The sequence below is a fragment of the Argopecten irradians genome, chromosome 12, assembly GCF_041381155.1.
Source record: "Argopecten irradians isolate NY chromosome 12, Ai_NY, whole genome shotgun sequence".
In the NCBI taxonomy this organism is placed as follows: Eukaryota; Metazoa; Mollusca; class Bivalvia; order Pectinida; family Pectinidae; genus Argopecten; species Argopecten irradians.
Window position 1 is genome coordinate 37,921,706 of NC_091145.1, and position 25,728 is coordinate 37,947,433.

Here is a 25,728-nt window from a genome sequence, read left to right on the forward strand (position 1 = left end):
TATATTTGTTATATAGTCAGTTACTGACCCCTATAAAGCCATAGAGGGTCAGTAAAAAGAGCGATGCCCTCGCCCCCTATAAATCTTACGGTACTAACCCTCTATGCCTTTATAGGGGGTCAGTAACTGACTATATAACTAATAATGTATTACTGAATACTATTTTATTCAAATCAATATATATAACAAATGAATGTAGATTTCTTCTTTATTACCAAAATTATGCACCCTTTTAAAATAATTTCATTGTTTGTAGTATTTAATTCATGATTGCTTTAGATGATATAGTATTGTTTACAGACAGTTCACAAATTACAAATATCAAAATAGATGTATAACTGTCAGATAAAAGTCTTAGCACTGGGACAACAGAGTATATATAAGATCACAATTTTTATACAATGTATCTGGATGGAAAATAAATATTTGACAACACATTTATTTTTCTGACAGTGGTATCTCATAACAACTACGTGTATATTATAATTGCAAAATAATTCAAAATTTTATTGTGTATCTAATTCTAGACAACAACAACTTACCCAACCTTTAATTTAAAGATTCAATGTTCAAGTCTTCAAGTAAATTAATATAACATATAATAGATGATACATATACGTGTTATAACATTCATCGAGTTAAATATTTATTATAAAAAAAATCTGTTGAATGCTCAGATTTCATTATCATTAAAAATCTTAGAATCATTCTTAATTATTTCATTTTCTGGAGTATCAAAACAAATACTGTATGGAAGATTTCTTAAAATTCGTAATTAAATACATGAATTGTAATACTAAATGAAAATTCCAATTCAATATAGATCTCATAAATATACATATTGTATATTTCACTTTTAGAAACTGTGCACATGTCCCTTCTTACCATAAAAGAAGTAAATTATTTCCTGTAATACTAGCATTTCATTTATACCATCTAAGGTCAGCGGCACAGGCACATGCAAATACTTTTAAATAAATATATAATATTATTGATCTTATATCAGTACCGTATGTCATATCCCATTATTAAGGAAAATGTATGATGTACAATAAAACAAGAGATCCCAGAGGGATCTTGGCACCCACCAAAGAATGATCCATGTCTGACAATGGAAAGATGGATCTTTTCTCTGCTTTTCAAACTTTTACTTCATACTACATATAAAATTTGAGACAAATCCTCTAATTACTATCTGAGATATATCACAGGAACAATTAAATTCCAATTATCAAAATCCAAGATGGCGACCTGTCCACAAAATCAATTGGTACCAAAATGGCCTATCAGCCATCTTGTTCATTGATTGGTCTGAAAATGCTATATGCACAACAAGACCCCTAGGGGAACCTGCACATGAAATTTGAGAAAGATCCCTTCAGTACTTTCTGAGAAATAGCGATAACAAACAACAACTATCAAATCAAAAATGGCGTCCTGTCGACCATCTTGTTGACCGATCAGTCCCAAAATGCATTATGCACAACTAGGGCCCTAGGGGAACCTACATATGAAATTTGAGAAAGATTCCTTCAGTATTTTCTGAGAAATAGCGGTAACAAATTTTAATTATCAAAATCCAAGATGGCGGCCATCTTGTTCACCGATCGGTCTCAAAATGCAATATGCACAACTAGGGCTCTAGGTGAACTTACATATGAAATTTGAAGAAGATCCCTTCAGTATTTTCTGAGAAATAGCGGTAACAAAAAACGGATGGATGGACGTACGACGGACCACGGACAAAAGGCGATTTGAATAGACCACCATCTGATGATGATGGGCTAAAAATGCACCTATAGCAACCATCATACATGATTAATAATTTGAGTGCCCTTGTGATATAACACTATGAGTAATATACCCTGGAATTATTTCCACAATTATCCATAGGGGTAACATATATGATCCATAACTTATAATTACCGTTGTCATCATCTGTTATTCTTAATATTTGACATTTTGAAATCAACTTGCCTTGTGGATTTTTAACAGAAATTTAAAAAAAGCATTGTATTATACTTGTAGGACTTTGTGGGCTTATAAAGAGAGCCAATGGAAAAAATTGGGGCCACGGTGGCCGAGTGGTTAATGTCCCGATATATTACCACAAGCCCTCCACCTCTGGGATGCAGGTTCGAATCCCATGTGGGGTAGTTGCTCGGTCGCTGGTTGGTGGTTTTTCTCCGGGTAGTCCGGCTTTCTTCTACCAAAAAATCTGGCACGTCCTTACATGACCCTGGCTGTAAATAGGACTAATAAATTTAGTAGTAAATTAGTAGTAAATTAAACTAATAAAATAAAAAATAAATACAAGGACATAGTCATTCAGATCCCCCGCCAATGGAGATATCAAAGCTGAAGTAAGTTTGATTGTGGAGACTTATGTGTATGAAAAAAAACAGGAAAAAGGAAGTTGAGCTAAAGAAAGATGGAGTATAATTCAAGTAGAGCGGGGCTGCAATTGTTGAATCAGGTATACAGCCTTGACATTTATATTAGACTATATACACAAAGATGGGTGGAGTTTTGCAAAGTAACATTTACCATTTACCATGATATTTTCAGCAATGTTTCCATGGTAACGGAAAAAGTGCAAAAAATGAAAACCTAAAAATAGCAAAAGGTACTACTAGACCATATAAAAAGAATGTGTCTATGAAAGTTTCGTGGAAATATCTCTGCTGGTTTTAGAGTTATGCTCCGGAAATGAACCTGCTACAAAAATATGATATTTTCAGCAATGTTTCTATGGTTACAGAAAAAAGCACAAAAAGTGAAAACCTAAAAATAGCAAAAGGCACTACTAGACCATAAGACTAATGTGTCTATGGAGTTCCGTGCATATATCTCAACCGGTTTTCCAGTTATGCTGCAGAAACGAACCTGGTACAAAAATATGATATTTTCAGCAATGTTTCCATGGTTACGGAAAAATTAACAAAAAATGAAAACCTGAAAATAGCAAAAGGCACTACTAGACCATAAGAACAATGTGTCTATGAAGTTTCATGGAAATATCTCTGCTGGGTTTAGAGTTATGCTCCAGAAACGATTCTTACACAAAAATCTGCCATTTTAAGCAATGTTTCCATGGTTACAGAAAAAAGTACAAAAAGCAAAATGAAAACCTTAAAATAGCAAAAGGCACTACTAGACCATAAGACCAATGTGTCTATGAAGTTTTGTGGAAATATCTCTTCTGGTTTTAGAGTTATGCTCCGGAAATGAACCTGGTACAAAAATATGATATTTTCAGCAATGTTTCCATGGTTACGGAAAAAATGCAAAAATTGAAAACCTTAAAATAGCAAAAGGCACTACTAGACCATAAGACCAATGTGTGTATGAAGTTTCATGGAAAAATCTCTTCTGGTTTTAGAGTTATGCTCCGGAAACCATTCCTACGGACGGACAGACGGACGGAACCCATTTGTATATCCCCGCCAACTTCGTTGGGCGGGGGATAAAAATATACCAATGAAAAAACTGTGACAATGATAAATGAAATGAATTATGGATGTTATTGATTTCTTATCTTATTTCTACATGTACAAACACCACCAGAATTGGGTGAAATCACAAAAAATAATTTACTCCTTTCTAATCTAAAGGATCTCTAGATCTATACTTTTTTTAATCTTTATGACTCAATTGGACACATCCCTAGGCCTGTTATAGTTAGTTTATGGGACTGGTCCCTGTTTTAGGGTCCCTGCATGAACATTCTCCCTTCCTTTAGTCACTCTCACTATCACTTTGAGTGAGGTCAATAACAGCGCAGTCATTGTCATCAGAGAGTTTGTCATTGTCATCAGAATGCTTGTCGCTGTCATCAAAAAGCTTGTTACTGCCTAATGTTTTCTTATCTACAAGATACATAGTGATATCTGTTGTCAATCTCTTTTTATTTCTCTCTTGCAATGCATGTTGAATCTTATCGAGTCTTGACCTCGCGCTTAGCCTTTTCGAACTTTCATTACTGCTGCTTGACGACGATGATGAGTCTGATTCATCGTCAGTATCGTCATCATCTATAATCATCACATCATTGTCCTTAACTGATGAATCACACAGGTCTTTAACTTTACGGATTTCCTGACTTGGTGGTAACGTGATGTCGCTATCGGAGTCATTACCGTGGACACTTGCTACATCTGCCTTGTTAGGGTTTGATTCTTGATCGTCCGATTCGGAATCAGAATCTAGAATAGCTATAACCAAATCATTAGTTTCTGTATTCGCTAGAAGTTTTGATGAAGGTTTTTGTGGAGACCGTTGATATTGCTGCCTATTTTGTTTTGATTCTGTCTCCATGTCTTCCTGAACTTCCACTAAAATGGTATCTGGTTGAGGACTAGTATCTAACACACACTGACACAGACTACGGGACGTCCCTGGCGTGTCACATGACGACAACCTGTGAACATTGTTCTTGTTCACATAAGAACGAATGTCCCCTGCCTGACACACATGTGAAACTGAGGGCACAGTCTGAATATCGCTTGCATCTTTACCACAACATTTTTCACCATAGTCTTGTGTGAGATCTGTAACCTCAAAACCATCAGAATTCTCAGACAAAACTTGTTTTTCCGAATCTTCCCTACTTTCTATACTGATTTTCGTTTGTTGTTTATCCATCAATAACACACCACTTTCACTACACTTGGAATCATCACATTTCTGACTTTGCTTTTTCACCTCCATGTCATTCCCTATTTTTGCCTGAACACCATTAACTATTTGACATTCATCTCTCTCCATGTCTCCCTCAGTAAACCAGTCATTACTGTCCTCAAACAGGTCATAACTACCATCTCTCTTCCATTCTTTAGATTTACCATTAGATGTCACACTTTTGGATTGTTCTGTCACAGTTATAGATGTTATGTCAGAGGAGACAGAACAGTTGTTTGATGTATTAGCCATTTTGTTCCTGATACACTGAGGACTTTTCCCATCACTAAGTTCTGTATTGAGATCTAAATTCACTGTGACACCACAGTCTGTGTTATCTTCCTCCAGTAGTTTGTCCTCATACATGACACTCTGACTTAGTGAGTTGGAGCCCTCCAGGTCTTCACCTCCCTCAGACACTACATTGCCTCTTCCTTTAGAGTTCACACCAGACTCTGTGTCACATGTCTCCTTCCCTGAATATTTCTGACTTGCATTCTGTTCCTGAGAACTATCAACGTCCCCCTGATAGCCCTCCTGACACTTCAAACTTTCATCAGAAGCTGCTTTAGTACTTATGTCCTTACTATGACTAGATTTCCCACAGACAGTGTCTGATTTGTCCAGATTATTCTGGTCAGTCTCCATGTTCTCTTTTTTTGAGTTTGATTCTTCTTCTCCGAAATCTGGAACGTCTGGAGATTCCCAGGCCTGCTGTCCAACTGTCTGCTCCTGATCTTCCAGAAAAGTCACTCGGAAAGATTTTACTTCCTGTGATGAACTCTGGGAATCAATGGCATCCAACAGACTCTGTGGAGGGGTTGATAATGTATCTCCATGGAGACGGCTGTAAATAGAAATGAAAACATGTCACCTGAGATGAACAACAAAACAACAATAACATCAAAGATATTAGACACTACAAACAGCATTTGGTATTCAAGACAACTTCAAACACCTAAACATACTGGGCATGAGATTTTTATTTTTGTGGAGGGCTTTTTTTCTTCAAATATCTTAATTTATATAGTCTATTTTATCATGTAACAAGCAATTAGTAAATGTAATTTTCTGAATGTAAACTTCACTTCATTTATAATTATGATGTGTTCATTGTGGTTTTATCATAATTGTTTGTTTTCCACAATGTTAAGAAAACAAAATCGTAGTTGATTCCAGAGGGATACTTAAAATGTCTGAGTTTTTCCCCATCAAACCCTTCTAACCTGACATCTTCCTGATCGTCACTCGAGTCACACAGCAGTCCAGTCTCGCTCATCTCACTGTCGTCATGGTTACTACCAGCGTAGGAGCTATGTGCGTCGGATAGTTCACTCTTCATCGGAGTAACAGCTTCCTGTGGTGATATCGGGGGAACTCTCCCACAGTCTCCAGCTGCTTGGCTCTTCACAGGCGTGACATTACCTTGCTCATTATTCCTGATTCTCTTGAGGTCGGGAGATCCAAACACAAGGTCATCAGAGTCACTGGAACCTATAGGACAAATAAACAGTACCATGTAGTATATGATCAGGAGTCAGGATTGTGTACATGATACAGGACTTTAAATAAGTAAGCATTCATTTGATGAGATTTAACTTATTATTTGAAGTTTGTAACTTCACCAGCCTCGACATATCTAAGATTCTTTTCATCACATAACTACAAGAACCTGCAACTTGAAGGTCTTGAAGCCAAAATGTGTTGCAATATGGAGGCGTCCATTCTATCACACCATCCACAAAAATCAACTTATATCATGTGATAACTTACTTGTGTCATACCCCATAATTATTCCTTATCCATGGTTTGTTTTTAAATAATCACTTTAAAAAACCATGCAATAGTGATATGAACTCACATTTATGTGTGTATCTTGTATATTTTCGTTTCTTTTTCCTCTTTTTAAGTGTACCAAACACTCTGCTAACTGCTTCCTGTTTATGCTCTATATGGTCTAAATTAAGGAAATGATTTAACCTCTTCTGCACCTGAAACAGTCAAAGTTTGCCATTTTATTTAGTCATGATACATGTATACAGCAGACTGTGATCTATCACACAAACTCCAAGAAAAAAAAAGTGAAACTCAAGGGCCCAATGGCCTCAACTTGCTCACCTGCTACAGTAACTATACTTGCTTACCATGGTGCATACTAAAGCTTAAGAGAATCAATTAAGATTTTTCCATGTTTAAACCATAATTATAGTAACTTCCAGTGATAGCCAATCTAATCTACTTGAACAAACTTGATAACCTTTCATTCCAGCATGCTGCAGGCCTAATATCAGATCTCTAGGTCTTTTAGTTATTGAGAAGAAGTAATTTTTAATTTTTCCAATTATGTCCTTGACTGTCATTCATGGTAATTCATTTCAACAAACTTGGTAGACCTTCATCCCACCATGCTACATGCCCATTATGAATTTTTTTTTTTTTAAGAAAAAGTTGTTTAAAGGAAAAAGGTTGATAACAGATGGCAGGCGCTGCACCACAACATTTTGCAAAGCCAGGTTTCAAAAATATTTGATCTTAAGAAAGTTATGATTGTGAAAAATAAAGTTTTCAGGAAAATTTTCAACATATGGTCAAACACCATGGCAAGACTTCCAGCTATCTGAGTGAGTTAACTTTATTTTTAATTGGTGATTATAATATACATCTGTTAAAACAATCGTGTAATTCTACAAATCTGACATGGATAAAGTATAGAGAGATAAAATATCTTTGCTACAAAGTAGTATTATAGGTTAGCCAATATGAGCCTAACTGTGTATTATGTAGTAGCACTTTTATACAAATAAATGTCCGAACGTTTACAGCTCAATCAGCATGTTGCCTCTGGTTTCAGTAGTATGTCTGTATTATAGCTGCTATATAATGCCTGCATACCTCCCATAGACATGCATGAATCGGTGTCTCGTCTGGGTCAGAGGTGAAGATTCCCTGCAAGTCAGCGATCTGCTCATATAGTTTCACTTTGGCTTTGGACACATGAATCTGCAAAAGTCACACATATTCTGACTGTAACATTAATTAACGGTATGTTTTATTTTAGTTTGGGATACTCATTCTTCAAATAAAATAGCCAGGGTTAGACATAGATTTAATCAACACTCTTTAATTATACCGGAAAATGATACTTTATTATTGTTATACCTTTTGAGACATCCTTGTCGAGATTTCCTTGAGGAGATGTTCATGTCCGTATGTAGATCTCGGGGTAAAATGGACGACATGACTTTGACCTTTGGTTATCCATTCTTTAACCATACCAGTGACAGCTTCCACACAGTCCTGTCGGCTAGGAATGTGGAAACAGTCGGGGTGACAAAACGTTGTGTCCACATACAGACTCTGGATTGACTTTACTCTGAAAATAACAAAATTAAATTTCAGTTGAAAATGACAATTATTGTTAACTTAAATAACTACCTGCCTAAATGCAAAAGAAATGCAGAATGTTTTATATCTTTTACAGAACCACTTTATAATTATTTAATTTCAAACCTCTATTAAAGGCCTACTACCTCTTCGAACAAAGATTTCAGATCCCTTCCGTAATCAATGTAAACAACAAAGATTTTAGATCCCCTCTGTAATCTATGTTAACATCAAAGATTTAAGATCCCCTCTGTAATCTATATAAACAACAAAGATTTCAGATCCCCTCTGTAATCTATGTAAACGACAAAGATTTAAGATCCCCTCCGTAATCAATGTAAACAACAAAGATTTAAGATCCCCTCTGTAATCTATGTTAACAACAAAGATTTAAGATCCCCTCTGTAATCTATTTAAACAACAAAGATTTAAGATCCCCTCCGTAATCTATGTAAACAACAAAGATTTCAGATCCCCTCCGTAATCTATGTAAACAACAAAGATTTAAGATCCCCTCTGTAATCTATGTAAACAACAAAGATTTAAGATCCCCTCTGTAATCTATGTAAACAACAAAGATTTAAGATCCCCTCTGTAATCTATGTAAACAACAAAGATTTCAGATCCCCTCTGTAATCTATGTAAACAACAAAGATTTAAGATCCCCTCTGTAATCTATGTAAACAACAAAGATTTAAGATCCCCTCTGTAATCTATGTAAACAACAAAGATTTAAGATCCCCTCTGTAATCTATGTAAACAACAAAGATTTAAGATCCCCTCTGTAATCTATGTAAACAACAAAGATTTTAGATCCCTCCGTAATCTATGTAAACAACAAAGATTTAAGATCCCCTCCGTAATCTATGTAAACAACAAAGATTTAAGATCCCCTCTGTAATCTATGTAAACAACAAAGATTTAAGATCCCCTCCGTAATCTATGTAAAACAACAAAGATTTAAGATCCCCTCCTGTAATCTATGTAAACAACAAAGATTTCAGATCCCCTCCGTAATCTATGTAAACAACAAAGATTTCAGATCCCTCCGTAATCTATGTAAACAACAAAGATTTTAAGATCCCCTCCGTAATCTATGTAAACAACAAAGATTTTAAGATCCCCTCCGTAATCTATGTAAACAACAAAGATTTAAGATCCCCTCCGTAATCTATGTAAACAACAAAGATTTTAAGATCCCCTCTGTAATCTATGTAAACAACAAGATTTAAGATCCCCTCTGTAATCTATGTAAACAACAAAGATTTAAGATCCCCTCCGTAATCTATGTAAACAACAAAGATTTAAGATCCCCTCTGTAATCTATGTAAACAACAAAGATTTAAGATCCCTCTGTAATCTATGTAAACAACAAAGATTTCAGATCCCCTCCGTAATCTATGTAAACAACAAAGATTTTAGATCCCCTCCGTAATCTATGTAAACAACAAAGATTTAAGATCCCCTCTGTAATCTATGTAAACAACAAAGATTTCAGATCCCCTCCGTAATCTATGTAAACAACAAAGATTTAAGATCCCCTCTGTAATCTATGTAAACAACAAAGATTTCAGATCCCTCTCGTAATCTATGTAAACAACAAAGATTTTAGATCCCTCTCCGTAATCTATGTAAAACAACAAAGATTTCAGATCCCTCTGTAATCTATGTAAACAACAAAGATTTAAGATCCCTCTCGTAATCTATGTAAACAACAAAGATTTTAAGATCCCCTCTGTAATCTATGTAAACAACAAAGATTTAAGATCCCCTCTGTAATCTATGTAAACAACAAAGATTTAAGATCCCCTCTGTAATCTATGTAAACAACAAAGATTTCAGATCCCCTCTGTAATCTATGTAAACAACAAAGATTTCAGATCCCCTCCGTAATCTATGTTAAACAACAAAGATTTCAGATCCCCTCCTGTTAATCTATGTAAACAACAAAGATTTCAGATCCCTCCGTAATCTATGTAAAACAACAAAGATTATGTAATCCCCCCAAAGATTTTATCCCCTGTAATCTATGTAAACAACAAAGATTTAAGATCCCCTCCGTAATCTATGTAAAAAACAAAGAAAGATCCCCTCTGTAATATTAAACAACAAAGATAAGATCCCCTCTGTAATCTATGTAAACAACAAAGATTTCAGATCCCCTCCATCTATGTAAACAACAAAGTAATCTATGTAAACAACAAAGATTTAAGATCCCCTCTGTAATCTATGTAAACAACAAAGATAATTTAAGATCCCCTCCGTAATCTATGTAAACAACAAAGATTTCAGATCCCTCCGTAATCTATGTAAACAACAAAGATTTCAGATCCCCTCTGTAATCTATGTAAACAACAAAGATTTAAGATTCCCTCCGTAATCTATGTAAACAACAAAGATTTAAGATCCCCTCTGTAATCTATGTAAACAACAAAGATTTAAGATCCCCTCCATAATCTATGTAACAACAAAGATTTAAGATCCCCTCTGTAATCTATGTAAACAACAAAGATTTCAGATCCCCTCTGTAATCTATGTAAACAACAAAGATTTCAGATCCCTCTGTAATCTATGTAAACAAGAAAGATTTAAGATCCCCTCTGTAATCAATGTAAACAACAAAGATTTCAGATCCCTTCCATAATCTATGTTAACAACAAAGATTTCAGATCCCCTCTGTAATCTATGTAAACAACAAAGATTTCAGATCCCCTCTGTAATCTATGTAAACAACAAAGATTTCAGATCCCTCTGTAATCTATGTAAACAACAAAGATTTAAGATCCCTCTGTAATCTATATGTAAACAACAAAGATTTCAGATCCCCTCTGTAATCTATGTAAACAACAAAGATTTAAGATCCCATCTGTAATCTATGTAAACAACAAAGATTTTAAGATCCCCTCTGTAATCTATGTAAACAACAAAGATTTCAGATCCCCCTTAATCTATGTAAACAACAAAGATTCAGATCCCCTCTGTAATCTATGTAAACAACAAAGATTTCAGATCCCCTCTGTAATCTATGTAAACAACAAAGATTTAAGATCCCCTCTGTAATCTATGTAAACAACAAAGATTTCAGATCCCCTCCGTTAATCTATGTAAACAACAAAGATTTCTGATCCCCTGTGTAATCTATGTAAACAACAAAGATTTCAGATCCCCTCTGTAATCTATGTTAACAACAAAGATTTAAGATCCCCTGTAATCTAGGTAATCAATGTAAACAAACAAAGATTCAAAGATCAGATCCCCTTCCTGTAATCTATGTAAACAACAAAGATTTAAGATCCCCTCCGTAATCTATGTTAACAACAACATTTCAGATCCCTCCTGTAATCTATGTAAACAACAAGATTTAAGATCCCTGTATAATCTATGTTAACAACAAAGAATTTCAGATCCCCTATAATCTAACAACAAAGATTTCAGATCCCCTCAGTAATCTATGTAAACAACAAAGATTTCAAGATCCCTCTTGTAATCTATGTAAACAAAACAAAGATTTAAGATCCCGTGTAATCTATGTAAACAACAAAGATTTCAGATCCCTCTGTAATCTATGTAAACAACAAAGATTTAAGATCCCCTCTGTAATCTATGTAAACAACAAAGATTTAAGATCCCCTCTGTAATCTATGTAAACAACAAAGATTTAAGATCCCCTCTGTAATCTATGTAAACAACAAAGATTTCAGATCCCCTGTTAATCTATGTAAACAACAAAGATTTCAGATCCCTTCCATAATCTATGTAAACAAGAAAGATTTAAGATCCCCTCTGTAATCAATGTAAACAACAAAGATTTCAGATCCCCTCTGTAATCTATGTTAACAACAAAGATTTAAGATCCCCTGTGTAATCTATGTAAACAACAAAGATTTCAGATCCCCTCCATAATCTATGTAAACAACAAAGATTTAAGATCCCCTCCGTAATCTATGTAAACAACAAAGATTTAAGATCCCCTCTGTAATCTATGTAAACAACAAAGATTTCAGATCCCTTCTGTTTAATCTATGTAAACAACAAAGATTTCAGATCCCCTCTGTAATCTATGTAAACAAGAAAGATTTAAGATCCCCTCTGTAATCAATGTAAACAACAAAGATTTCAGATCCCCTCTGTAATCTATGTAAACAACAAAGATTTCAGATCCCCTCTGTAATCTATGTAAACAACAAAGATTTCAGATCCCCTCTGTAATCTATGTAAACAACAAAGATTTAAGATCCCCTCCGTAATCTATGTAAACAACAAAGATTTCAGATCCCCTCTGTAATCTATGTAAACAACAAAGATTTAAGATCCCCTCTGTAATCTATGTAAACAACAAAGATTTAAGATCCCCTGTTAATCTATGTAAACAACAAAGATTTCAGATCCCCTCTGTAATCTATGTAAACAACAAAGATTTAAGATCCCCTCTGTAATCTATGTAAACAACAAAGATTTCAGATCCCCTCTGTAATCTATGTAAACAACAAAGATTTCAGATCCCCTCCGTAATCTATGTTAACAACAAAGATTTCAGATCCCCTCCGTAATCTATGTAAACAACAAAGATTTCAGATCCCCTCCGTAATCTATGTAAACAACAAAGATTTCAGATCCCCTCTGTTAATCAAGAAATATTTAAGATGTTAAAGTAAACAACAAAGATTTCAGATCCCTTCTGTAATCTATGTAAACAACAAAGATTTAAGATCCCCTCTGTAATCTATGTAAACAACAAAGATTTAAGATCCCCTCCGTAATCTATGTAAACAACAAAGATTTAAGATCCCCTCTGTAATCTATGTAAACAACAAAGATTTAAGATCCCCTCTGTAATCTATGTAAACAACAAAGATTTAAGATCCCCTCTGTAAATCTATGTAAACAACAAAGATTTCAGATCCCCCTCCGTGTATCTATGTAAACAACAAAGATTTAAGATCCCCTCTGTAATCTATGTAAACAACAAAGATTTAAGATCCCCTCCTGTAATCTATGTTAAACAACAAAGATTTCAGATCCCCTCTGTAATCTATGTAAACAACAAAGATTTAAGATCCCCTCCGTAATCTATGTAAACAACAAAGATTTAAGATCCCCTCTGTAATCTATGTAAACAACAAAGATTTCAGATCCCCTCTGTAATCTATGTAAACAACAAAGATTTAAGATCCCCTCCGTAATCTATGTAAACAACAAAGATTTAAGATCCACCAGTCTGTAATCTATGTAAACAACAAAGATTTAAGATCCCTTTCCGTAATCTATGTAAACAACAAAGAATTTAAGATCCCCTCTGTAATCTATGTAAACAACAAAGATTTAAGATCCCCTCCGTAATCTATGTAAACAACAAAGATTTAAGATCCCCTCTGTAATCTATGTTAACAACAAAGATTTCAGATCCCCTCTGTAATCTATGTAAACAACAAAGATTTAAGATCCCCTCTGTAATCTATGTAAACAACAAAGATTTTTTAGATCCCCTCCGTAATCTATGTAAACAACAAAGAATTTAAAGATCCCCAAACCGTAATCTATGTAAACAACAAAAGATTTAAGATCCCCTCTGTAATCTATGTAAACAACAAAGATTTCAGATCCCCTCTGTAATCTATGTAAACAACAAAGATTTAAGATCCCCTCCGTAATCTATGTAAACAACAAAGATTTAAGATCCCCTCTGTAATCTATGTAAACAACAAAGATTTAAGATCCCCTCCGTAATCTATGTAAACAACAAAGATTTAAGATCCCCTCCGTAATCTATGTAAACAACAAAGATTTCAGATCCCCTCTGTAATCTATGTAAACAACAAAGATTTAAGATCCCCTCTGTAATCTATGTAAACAACAAAGATTTAAGATCCCCTCCGTAATCTATGTAAACAACAAAGATTTAAGATCCCCTCCGTAATCTATGTAAACAACAAAGATTTAAGATCCCCTCTGTAATCTATGTAAACAACAAAGATTTAAGATCCCCTCTGTAATCTATGTAAACAACAAAGATTTAAGATCCCCTCCGTAATCTATGTAAACAACAAAGATTTAAGATCCCCTCCGTAATCTATGTAAACAACAAAGATTTAAGATCCCCTCTGTAATCTATGTAAACAACAAAGATTTAAGATCCCCTCTGTAATCTATGTAAACAACAAAGATTTAATATCCCTTCCGTAATCTATGTAAACAACAAAGATTTAAGATCCCCTGTTAATCTATGTAAACAACAAAGATTTCAGATCCCCTCCGTAATCTATGTAAACAACAAAGATTTAAAGATCCCCTCTGTAATCTATGTAAACAACAAAGATTTAAGATCCCCTCTGTAATCTATGTAAACAACAAAGATTTAAGATCCCCTCTGTAATCTATGTAAACAACAAAGATTTAAGATCCCCTCTGTAATCTATGTAAACAACAAAGATTTAAGATCCCCTCCGTAATCTATGTTAACAACAAAGATTTAAAGATCCCCTCCGTAATCTATGTAAACAACAAAGATTTCAGATCCCTCCGTAATCTATGTAAACAACAAAGATTTCAGATCCCTCCGTAATCTATGTAAACAACAAAGATTTAAGATCCCCTGTTAATCTATGTAAACAACAAAGATTTAAGATCCCCTCCGTAATCTATGTAAACAACAAAGATTTTAGATCCCCTCTGTAATCTATGTAAACAACAAAGATTTCAGATCCCCTCTGTAATCTATGTAAACAACAAAGATTTAAGATCCCCTCCGTAATCTATGTAAACAACAAAGATTTAAGATCCCCTCTGTAATCTATGTAAACAACAAAGATTTCAGATCCCCTCCTGTAATCTATGTAAACAACAAAGATTTAAGATCCCCTCCGTAATCTATGTAAACAACAAAGATTTAAGATCCCCTCCTGTAATCTATGTAAACAACAAAGATTAAGATCCCTCTCGTTAATCTATGTAAACAACAAAGATTTAAGATCCCCTCCGTAATCTATGTAAACAACAAAGATTTAAGATCCCCTCTGTAATCTATGTAAACAACAAAGATTTAAGATCCCCTCCGTAATCTATGTAAACAACAAAGATTTCAGATCCCCTCTGTAATCTATGTAAACAACAAAGATTTAAGATCCCCTCCGTAATCTATGTAAACAACAAAGATTTAAGATCCCCTGTTAATCTATGTAAACAACAAAGATTTAAGATCCCCTCCGTAATCTATGTAAACAACAAAGATTTAAGATCCCCTCCGTAATCTATGTAAACAACAAAGATTTAAGATCCCCTCTGTAATCTATGTAAACAACAAAGATTTAAGATCCCCTGTGTAATCTATGTAAACAACAAAGATTTAAGATCCCCTCCGTAATCTATGTAAACAACAAAGATTTAAGATCCCCTCCTTAATCTATGTAAACAACAAAGATTTAAGATCCCCTCCGTAATCTATGTAAACAACAAAGATTTCAGATCCCTCCGTAATCTATGTAAACAACAAAGATTTCAGATCCCTCCGTAATCTATGTAAACAACAAAGATTTCAGATCCCTCCGTAATCTATGTTAACAACAAAGATTTAAAAGATCCCCTGTTAATCTATGTAAACAACAAAGATTTAAGATCCCCTCCGTAATCTATGTAAACAACAAAGAATTTAGGGATCCCCTCCTGTTAATCTATGTACAACAACAAAGATTTTAGAGATCCCTCTGTAATCTATGTAAACAACAAAGATTTAAGATCCCTTCCGTAATCTATGTAAACAACAAAGATTTAAGATCCCCTCTGCTAATCTATGTAAACAACAAAGATTTCAGATCCCCTCTGTAATCTATGTTAAAACAACAAAGATTTTAAGATCACCCTCTGTAATCTATGTTAAGCTAACAAAGATTTAAGATCCCCTCTCCGTAAATCTAGTTTTGCCATCTGGTGCTCCACCTAATGCACAATAATTAGACGACATAGGGAAAGCATAAACGGCAATGTGTTATGAAATCAATAAGTATTCTTTTTTATTTTAATCCCCTCAGAGGTGGTATGACCCCGTATACTATGTAAACAACATAAGATTTGCAGATCCCTCCGTAATCTATGTAAACAAACAAAGATTTAAGATTTCCCCTCATTTCTATTTCTATGTAATCTAGACAACACAAAGATTTAAGATCCCCTCCGTAATCTATGTAAACAACAAAGTTTTTTAGATTTAAGATCCCTCTAATATCTGTAATCTCTATCTATGTAAACAACAAAGATTTAAGATCCCCTCTGTAATCTTCAGCTACTCAATGGTAACACACAAAGATTTAAGATCCCCTCTGTAATCTATGTAAACAACAAAGATTTAAGATCCCCTCCTGTAATCTATGTAAACAAAACAAAGATTTCAGATCGAACCCCTCCGTAATCTATGTAAACAACAAAGATTTAAGATCCCCTCTATGTTAAAGATTTTATGTTAACATGTAACACAACAAGATTTCAGATCCCCCTATAAACATGTTATTGAAGAATCTATGTAAACAACAAAGATTTAAGATCCCCTCTGTCAACAGGAGTTCTATGTTTAAACAACAAAGATTTAAGATCCCCTCTGTAATCTCAATGTAGAACAACAAAGATTTAATGTTAGAAGATCCCCCTCTGTTAATCTATGTACAACAACCAAAGATTTCAGATCCCCTCCATAATCTATGTAAACACAACAAAGATTATGAAGATCCCCTCCGTAATCTATGTAAAACTTGTTACAAAGATTTCAGAATCCCCCTCTGTAATCTTTGTTAACAACAAAGATTTAAGATCTACCCTCCCCCGTTTAATCTCTATGTAAACAACAAAGATTTAAGAATCCCCTTCTGTAATCTCAATGTGACAACAAAGAAACAACACAAAGATTTAAGATACAGATTTCCCTCCCTAATCTACCAGAATCAACCAAAGATTGGACAAGTATCACCCATAATTTAAAGCTATGTTAACAACCAAAGTATAAATCAAAATTATCTCCCCCTTGTTTGACCACTGGATTTTGTAGTTTGTTGACAAGTACAACAGTTCAGTATAGCTTAAAAAGACAAAAAAACAACAGTTCGTCATATCTTAATTAGAGATTAAGTTTAATCAACCTCAACAACAGTTCAGCATTATTTAATTCTAGATTATCTCCCCCTAGTTTGATCAACCTCAAGGGCTAGCTATTTTCATTTATTCGGAAAAACCGGTTCGACCATTTGTAAAAGTAATTATTTCAAGTATAAATCTTAAAGGACCTGCAGTTTGTGATACAGACCTGTGAGGGCTTTGTCAAAGCTCGTCTGAAAACAATATAAAATCACCAGGTCCGTCTTTAATTCATAAACGAACAACTAGGTCCAACCAGTCAAACTGCATAATCGAAAATGACCTTATGTGTGAACAACAGTTCAGCACAGTGTAATACTAGATTAGTATGACCATTTTCCCTCTCTGCATTTACGTTTTAAAATTAACACTGGATTATCTCTTTTCCTTCAACCACAAACCTCTTAGGTTAGTCCATTAATAAATCAGGCATCAATAATATCTTATCAGACTTCAACAACACTGGGAGGTCCATGTATGACAATAATAAAGCACTGAACTACTTTAACTACCTTTCCCCTGTGTGAAGCGCTGCAACCTTGGACACATGGTTGGACTCCCATCGGAAATCTCCTGTATACAGAACTGTCCCTTCTGATCCTTCAAACAGGAACCTGTAATTCAACATCAAACCCTTGTATTACTTAGGCAAAGAATTGGATACATGTACTACGTTTAGCAATAAGAATCTATTTTGTAATTCAACAAAATCCTTATACATGTATTGCATAGCTATAGGTATATACCCGGTAATTGGATATTACATTTAGCAATAAGACTCTATTCTGTAATTCAACAAAATCCTTATATTTCATAGCTATAGTTATATACCTGGTAATTGGATATTACATTTAGCAATAAGACTCTATTTTGTAATTCAACATAAAATACTTGTATTACATAGGCATATAAGTGAATACATGTACTACATTTAGCAATAAGAGACTGCAGTGTAATTCACCTTCAAATCCCTGTACTAGATAGACAGAAGACTGCAAACTACAACCCATATGTGCTCATGACTGGTTATCTATAATTTGACTTTGTATTATTTCATAACCTTTTTTTCAACAAAAATTGACATGGTGTATTAGATATTTTTAAGGAGCATGTAAATCATTAATGGCCTTACATGACAGAGCCTGGACAATGTGCAGCAGGTAAAAGTGTCACCTGAACAAAATCTACCTGTAAAGTTGATATAAAAATAATCATTGCAAAATCTCATATCATTCATTATACATGTTATCTTAATTCATAATTCAAAATATTTTTGAATTATTAAACATGATCATAAACAATGATATTAATGCAAACTTTTAACTGGAATATTAAGGAGAAATGATATTAATATGCCAATGTACTGCCCTAATGTATTCATATAAAAGGCTGGCACTTTATATTTCGTAGTTATAATAATTTTAGAGTACACTGTAGGAACAGTGATATAATTGGGGTTTTTTATTCCATACAATAACACAGTGTTAAATTCATTAATATCCCTTGTGATTACACTACGGTTACAGAGTAACTTTAAAATCAAGTGCCTTATGTATGTTTTACATTAAAAACAAATATTTTGTATGATACGTTGCTATCCATTTGTATTTACCTTGCATGATGAAGTTTGAGGGATTGAAATTGTCACTGGCTGATTCACAGGCAGGGTTTTCTGTTAATTTTATCAACAGATTCAGTATTTTCTATATCTGAAAATCTTGCTACTCAATGAATTTGTTAAATAATATAAAGCTACAACTAGGTCATGCTTATATAACCATAAGAACAGCTAATCAGAGTTCAAAAAATTAATATAAAAACAGATTTGTTTTGATTTATATAATAAAATCAATGAACATCCTAGTGGCAAAAAACACTCTTGTAATTTTACTTTGTTACATTTTTTGTCAATATGGTTCATGTTGGAAATATATAGATTTGCATTAAAAGTGAAGAAAAAAAAAAGAATTATTACTTTATGCATGTACTGTGAAATGCATGATATACAGTAACTGTACTCACAATATATCTTTCCAGATGTTGGTATTTTGGAGTTTCAATGAGCAGTACCTTAGTGACATCAGAACAGTAAAGATATACATCAGAGCTATAAAAAGGAGAAGGAAAAAAAATTTTGCAGTTTGTACACATTAATTCACATTGCACATGTCATGTACATCAAGTACATGTATTTCAAACATAACTCACTGTTCTTATTACTGTAACAGATACATAATGCATTTTAATTAGCATCAATTAGCTTACACAAGATTGATGTGGCAATAATTTCTATGGCTGTATTAGTTACAGTTACTACTTTTATATTGAAAGCATAAACATGTACACACTCACTCAAACTAAGTTTGTATAATAATATAGTTACACGAGGAATGATAATAATTAAAATAATAACATTGGATGTATTTGACATTTCATAATACTGACCTTCCTTTCAGTCTTGATATGAAACTGGGAAGACTTAAACCAACTGTGTGATCTAAAGACAGATTTTACATTTTAATGGAAATCACCTACATGTATCAATTAGTATTATACAATATAGAAATTAAGGAAAAATATATCTTTTAAACTACATATATTTGTATTTTAAAAGTGGTTAGTACCAGTTACAGAAATATATACAAAGGCAAAAAGGGAACATGCGGGAAGACTTAAACCAACTGTGTGATCTAAAGACAGATTTTACATTTTAATGGAAATCATCTACATGTATCATACAATATAGAAATTAAGGAAAAATATATCTTTTAAACTACATATATTTGTATTTTAAAAGTGGTTAGTACCAGTTACAGAAATATATACAAAGGCAAAAAGGGAACATGCGTATTGTTTTAACATATTTTAACAATAATTCATGTACATAATGTCATATAATATATATTTCCAAACATTCAAATGATTTGGAAGAGAAACATTAGTTTGTTTCTTTTTTTCCTAGTAATTTATTACATTGATCATACTACACTGTGCAATGATCACATTACAGGCGTCTGCATCTGGTTTTGGAAAAATAAAATATCCTACCCCTATTAAATGAACAAGCTTGTTCATATAGTAGGGGTAGGTTATCATATTTTTATCAAACCAGAAGCAGACACCTGTGGATCACATCTACAGGTTGTTTTAAATAAATTTTGATCTTCAACCCAATAGACCATATGCCAGTTTCCAATAGGCTAGCGATTAGAGTGATCTCCATTGAAACATAAAAGAGTTCCACCAGACAAAAAGTTGGCCTTTACTTTTACTCAAATAAGAAAGTGAGCTCAGTTGAATTGCTGTGTTCGCTAAAATCAAAATGTTTTTGCTTGTATTTAGTTGTTGAGTGCTTTAAATCAAGCTGAGAGATATGTGCAAAGGCTGTCAACATATTCATTTAGTGATAAATCCGAATTTATCGTGCACACATGCAGCCTGTGCCGGGCATAGCGAAACGTTTTATTTATCGGATTCAGCTTATCTGTACAGTGCTTAATGTATATTTTCATCTGTATTTTTATCAGATTTTATGTCACCGTTTATAATCTTATTGTATGCTAAATAATTTAGTTTTTTTTTGTCTAATATATAGTCTGTATATTAGGCAAAAAAATAATTTTAAACAAGAGATCCCAGAGGGATCTTGGCGCCCACCAAAGATTGATCTATGTCTGACAAATGAAAGAGGGATCTTTTCTCTGCTTTTCAAACTTACACTTTCTTTTTTCTGCTTTTCAAACTTTAAACTATCAAAATCCAAGATGGTGGTCGCAAAATGCAATAGGCAGAACTAGGGTCCTAGAGGAACCTACATATGATATTTGAGAACAATCCCTTCAATACTTTCTGAGAAATAGCGGTAACAAACTTTAACTATCAAAATCCAAGATGGCCACCAGTCGGCCATCTTGTTGACCGATCAGTCCCAAAATGTAATATGCACAACTGGGGTCCTAGGGGAACCTACATATGAAATTTGAGAAAGATCCCTTCAGTGCTTTCTGAAAAATAGCGGTAACAAACTTTAACTATCAAAATCCAAGATGGCTACCTGGCGGCCATCTTGTTGACCGATCAGTCCCAAAATGCAATATGCACAACTGGGGTCCTAGGGGAACCTACATATGAAATTTGAGAAAGATCCCTCAGTGCTTTCTGAGAAATAGCGGTAACAAACTTTAACTATCAAAATCCAAGATGGCTGCCTGGCAGCCATCTTGTTGACCGATCAGTCCCAAAATGCAATATGCACTACTAGGGTCCTAGGGGAACCTACATATGAAATTTGAGAACAATCCCTTCAATACTTTCTGAGAAATAGCCGTAACAAACTTTAACTATCAAAATCCAAGATGGCTGCTGGTCGGCCATCTTGTTGACCGATCAGTCCCAAAATGCAATATGCACAACTGGGGTCCTAGGGGAACCTAAATATGAAATTTGAGAAAGATCCCTTAAGTACTTTCTGAGAATTAGCGGTAACAAACTTTAACTATCAAAATCCAAGATGGCGGCTGGTCGGCCATCTTGTTGACCGATCAGTCCCAAAATGCAATATGCACAACTAGGGTCCTACGGGAACCTACATATGAAATTTGAGAAAGATCCCTTCAATACTTTATGAGAAATAGCGGTAACAAACTTTAACTATCAAAATCCAAGATGGCTGCCTGGCGGCCATCTTGTTGACCGATCAGTCCCAAAATACAATATGCACAACTAGGGTCCTAGGGGAACCTATATATAAAATTTGAGAAAGATCCCTTCAGTGCTTTCTGAGAAATAGCGGTAACAAACTTTAACTATCAAAATCCAAGATGGCTACCTGGCGGCCATCTTGTTGACCGATCAGTCCCAAAATGCAATATGCACAACTAGGGTCCTAGAGGAACCTACATATGAAATTTGAGAAAGATCCCTTAAGTACTTTCTGAGAAATAGCGGTAACAAACTTTAACTATCAAAATCCAAGATGGCTGCCTGGCGGCCATCTTGTTGACCGATCAGTCCCAAAATACAATATGCACAACTAGGGTCCTAGGGGAACCTACATATGAAATTTGAGAAAGATCCCTTCAGTACTTTTAGAGAAATAGCGGTAACAAGAATTGTTAACGGACGGACGGACGGAACGGAAGGACGGACGGACGGACGGACGGACGGACGGAAGGACGGACGGACGACGGACCACGGACGAAAGGCGATTTGAATAGCCCACCATCTGATGATGGTGGGCTAAAAAAACTTTTGATATAGGCAGGTTTAGCTAACTAAGAAGCTCTATGCCTGGCACATGAAATCAAATTGAAGCACGCATACTTATATACATGTAAGTTATTCACTTGTTCTTTATATCGACCTGGATTGATAATAAAAGTTCAACTTTAAGTGTTTAACGATGTAGATTCAGAAGCGTATAAAAGAATTTTCATGTTCATTTTAGAATTAATAGAACATCTATTGATTACATTTATACATGGAATCCATAAGTTCTAATTGTTTTACCTGAATCGCAAATAGTGCCAATGAGAATTAATTGATACATACGCTAAAAGTTGTACATGTACTTCGTTCACCAAAATGTCTCTAATCTGGTACAGTGTATAATTCCCCACTGATTCATTTTGATGAAACTTTTAAAGGTTTTAAATAAGTATTAAATCAAGACATGCTTCTAATAATTTACTGTACAAGTATATGAACAATTGTTTTTGCAACATTTTTCTCTCGTTGCTACTGACGATAACTGTGGTACAAGTATCTAGAGTGTCAATTAAATTGCAGAGAAATGATGTTACATTTTCAAAACAAGTAAGTAACTTTGATCTCAAAATACCAGGAAGTTGCTAGAGAAAGGATTAAATGCGTAACATTCATAATTTGCTGGGGAGATGTAGATGTGTTCGGCAGGTAATAAGATTTGCATCCACATTGTTTCAACCATGTATATATGTGCCCCTTAGATTGTCACTGTTTGTGTCTAGGCATCAGTATACGTTTTAAGTAAAATCTCGATTAGAACTTTGATTGATAAGCTGATGATCTGAAGATAATAAAAAAAAATCTAAGTTGATTTAAAGTGCGGAGTAAACTAGCAAAATAAATGTACAAGAACGTTATGTCAATGCACAAAGCAAAGCGATCCTTGTTTTTACATAAACATTTTCTTCCTTATTTGTGATTTTTATATCATTTGTGCATTCTTCCATTGTTCCAATAGTAATTACATTATATATACATTATTGCAAATACAGTTGCATTACTTTATACATACACGTACAGTTATCAATCTGCATTAGGATAAACAATATTTATTTTATTTCATTGAAAAAAGATGTTCCACGGTAGAAGTTGATCCTCCAATATGCGCTCTATAAAAATCGGGAAATTCCTACAAAGATTTGTAAATCGCATGACTATGCAACTTTTCTGTCATGTAATAGATTATTTATTGGATTTTACAAACTGCTTTTTCACAAATACATTGTAGATCATTTATGTATTAGATGTACAGTATATAAACACATGTATGTAGAAACCTCATATTTGACATTTATTTTTAGTCTAACGTTACTTTGAAAATGGTTACCTCTATACTAAGACGAGACGGCCCGACATTGTGAGTCGAACAATGCCTCTTTATAATTAACAATCTTTGTTATCATATTTCCTGTATGTAGTTCTTATACACTTTAACTTCCAAATATGCACATAGCTGCCGTGTTTTTGCCTGCTATTCAATAATTTTTGTTCATAGTGCTCATGCACTGGAGACTAACGTTAGCTAAGTTTTAAATAAATCACCCCATTCCTTTAATTTTCAAATAATTACTGATTTAATTTGTGTTGTATTTGTGACGTTAATAATTCAAGAAATGAAATGTCATATCTCATTATTAAAGTGAAAAAGAATCGTATTTCATAGAATTAAGCACTTCTTATAATATAGCTGCTTCAGTCTTGTCAGGTTGTTCTGGTTGCCGCTTAGGTGTTTGCAAAGAAAATCGCTAAGTCATTGAGAACCGGCAAATCACCTATTCAATCCAAAATGGCTATCATGCAAACTTAGCTCTTAATTAGTGTGTATGCCTAAATGTTGAAAATAGTCCTAGGGGCTTTCTAATATTTTCATGTAATATAAGTGCTACCTTATAAGGCACAAAGGGCTGCACCCTTAATTTATCTTAGGCCAAAAAAAATTATATGTGTGTTTCAGGTTACATGACTGAAAAAAAATAGGGTAGGTTGGTCGGGATTTTTTTTAAATTTATTTTTTTATTTCATTTTTTAGGAGGGGTGAGGGAGGGGTAAAGTGGCTTTATAACTACATTAAAGGCCCACTACCTTTCCGAAACGGCTTTTAATTTTTAAAATTGGAATGTAAAACAAGATCGATATTTTGTAGAGTCTTAAAAATTATTAACTTACCGTTAATACTACACTTGTCATCACCTTCTGAACGATTTGATTAAAATAAATAAAATGTTTATTTTCATAACGCGGGTCGTATTATGTTTCCCGCCGTCGTCCTAAATACCGCGCGGTAGTTGACTATCACTGCGCCAGACGGCAAAACAGCGAATTGACTCTCCACTGTTTTCATATATTACGCAGGAAATCTTGCATATGTTTGGTTTCGTAACCTTATTTTAGGTCATCGGTATGCATTTTCTGATGTTATTAATGTTTTTAAGAAACCTTTATATTTTGCTCCGGAAAGGTAATGGGCCTTTAAAAAAGTAATTTAATAATACATGTCAGTTGTCTTTCAGGTTTTAGGCTGGCTAGAAGTCTTTTATTTCTCATTACCATATTCGTAATTGAACTTTATCTGGATAAACTTAAAGCATGCTTAAAAATCTAGGTTGAAAACTTCATACACAACATTTTGGTTTTGAAAAAGTGTGATAAAATACCTAGGGTTGGAAGAAAAAATAGGGTAGGTAGGGGTACCTGAAACATACTATTTTGTTTAGGCCTTATTGTAATTTGTGTGCATGGTGGAAAATACAGTGTGATATGCGAATAATTGTGATGAGCATGAGCCATTTTTCTTTGCATAAGATTGTATTACATGTATAAAGAGCTCAATGTTGATTTACAAAATGGCAATAAATTCTATTCTGTATCTAACATTCAAATCAATACCTTCATGCAGATGAGATAGAAAATATGCTGTAGACTGTAAATTGGGACCATCAAATCTGTCAAGAGACACGTTCCTGTATTCACTCATTCGTCCTTTGAAACAACTCATCTCGTTTGGACTGCTATGACTTTTGACGGGCAGTTACGCCGTTCAACTTCTACTTTCAGTTTCCAGCTCCCTAGATCATGTTTCTATCAGGATTTCACGAACATAAATCGTTGTTTTGTATTGCATATTATTCGTGTTTGAAAGCAATATCTTTGAGAAAAATGCATAGGTTTTGTTTTTGTCCATCCTTTGAAAGAGTAATTTGGTCTGATCATAAAAATAAGGACGAATTTCCTCAGCAACAATCGAATCCCTTTCAACATCCACCTAAATCTGAGAAGCGGGGA

At 34.1% G+C, this 25,728-nt stretch overlaps 1 protein-coding gene across 1 annotated transcript; it reads right to left on the bottom strand.

Moving 5' to 3' along the window:
- Positions 1-3,681: 3,681 nt before the first annotated feature.
- LOC138336493 (dentin sialophosphoprotein-like) lies at positions 3,682-25,714 on the bottom strand. Its single transcript, XM_069285991.1, is given in 11 exon segments — positions 3,682-5,527; positions 5,907-6,174; positions 6,542-6,679; positions 7,536-7,680; positions 7,840-8,053; positions 17,694-17,795; positions 18,314-18,369; positions 18,794-18,853; positions 19,204-19,288; positions 19,627-19,678; positions 25,333-25,714. Coding segments are annotated over 11 exon segments (3,075 nt in total). The 5' UTR covers positions 25,442-25,714.
- Positions 25,715-25,728: the final 14 nt, after the last annotated feature.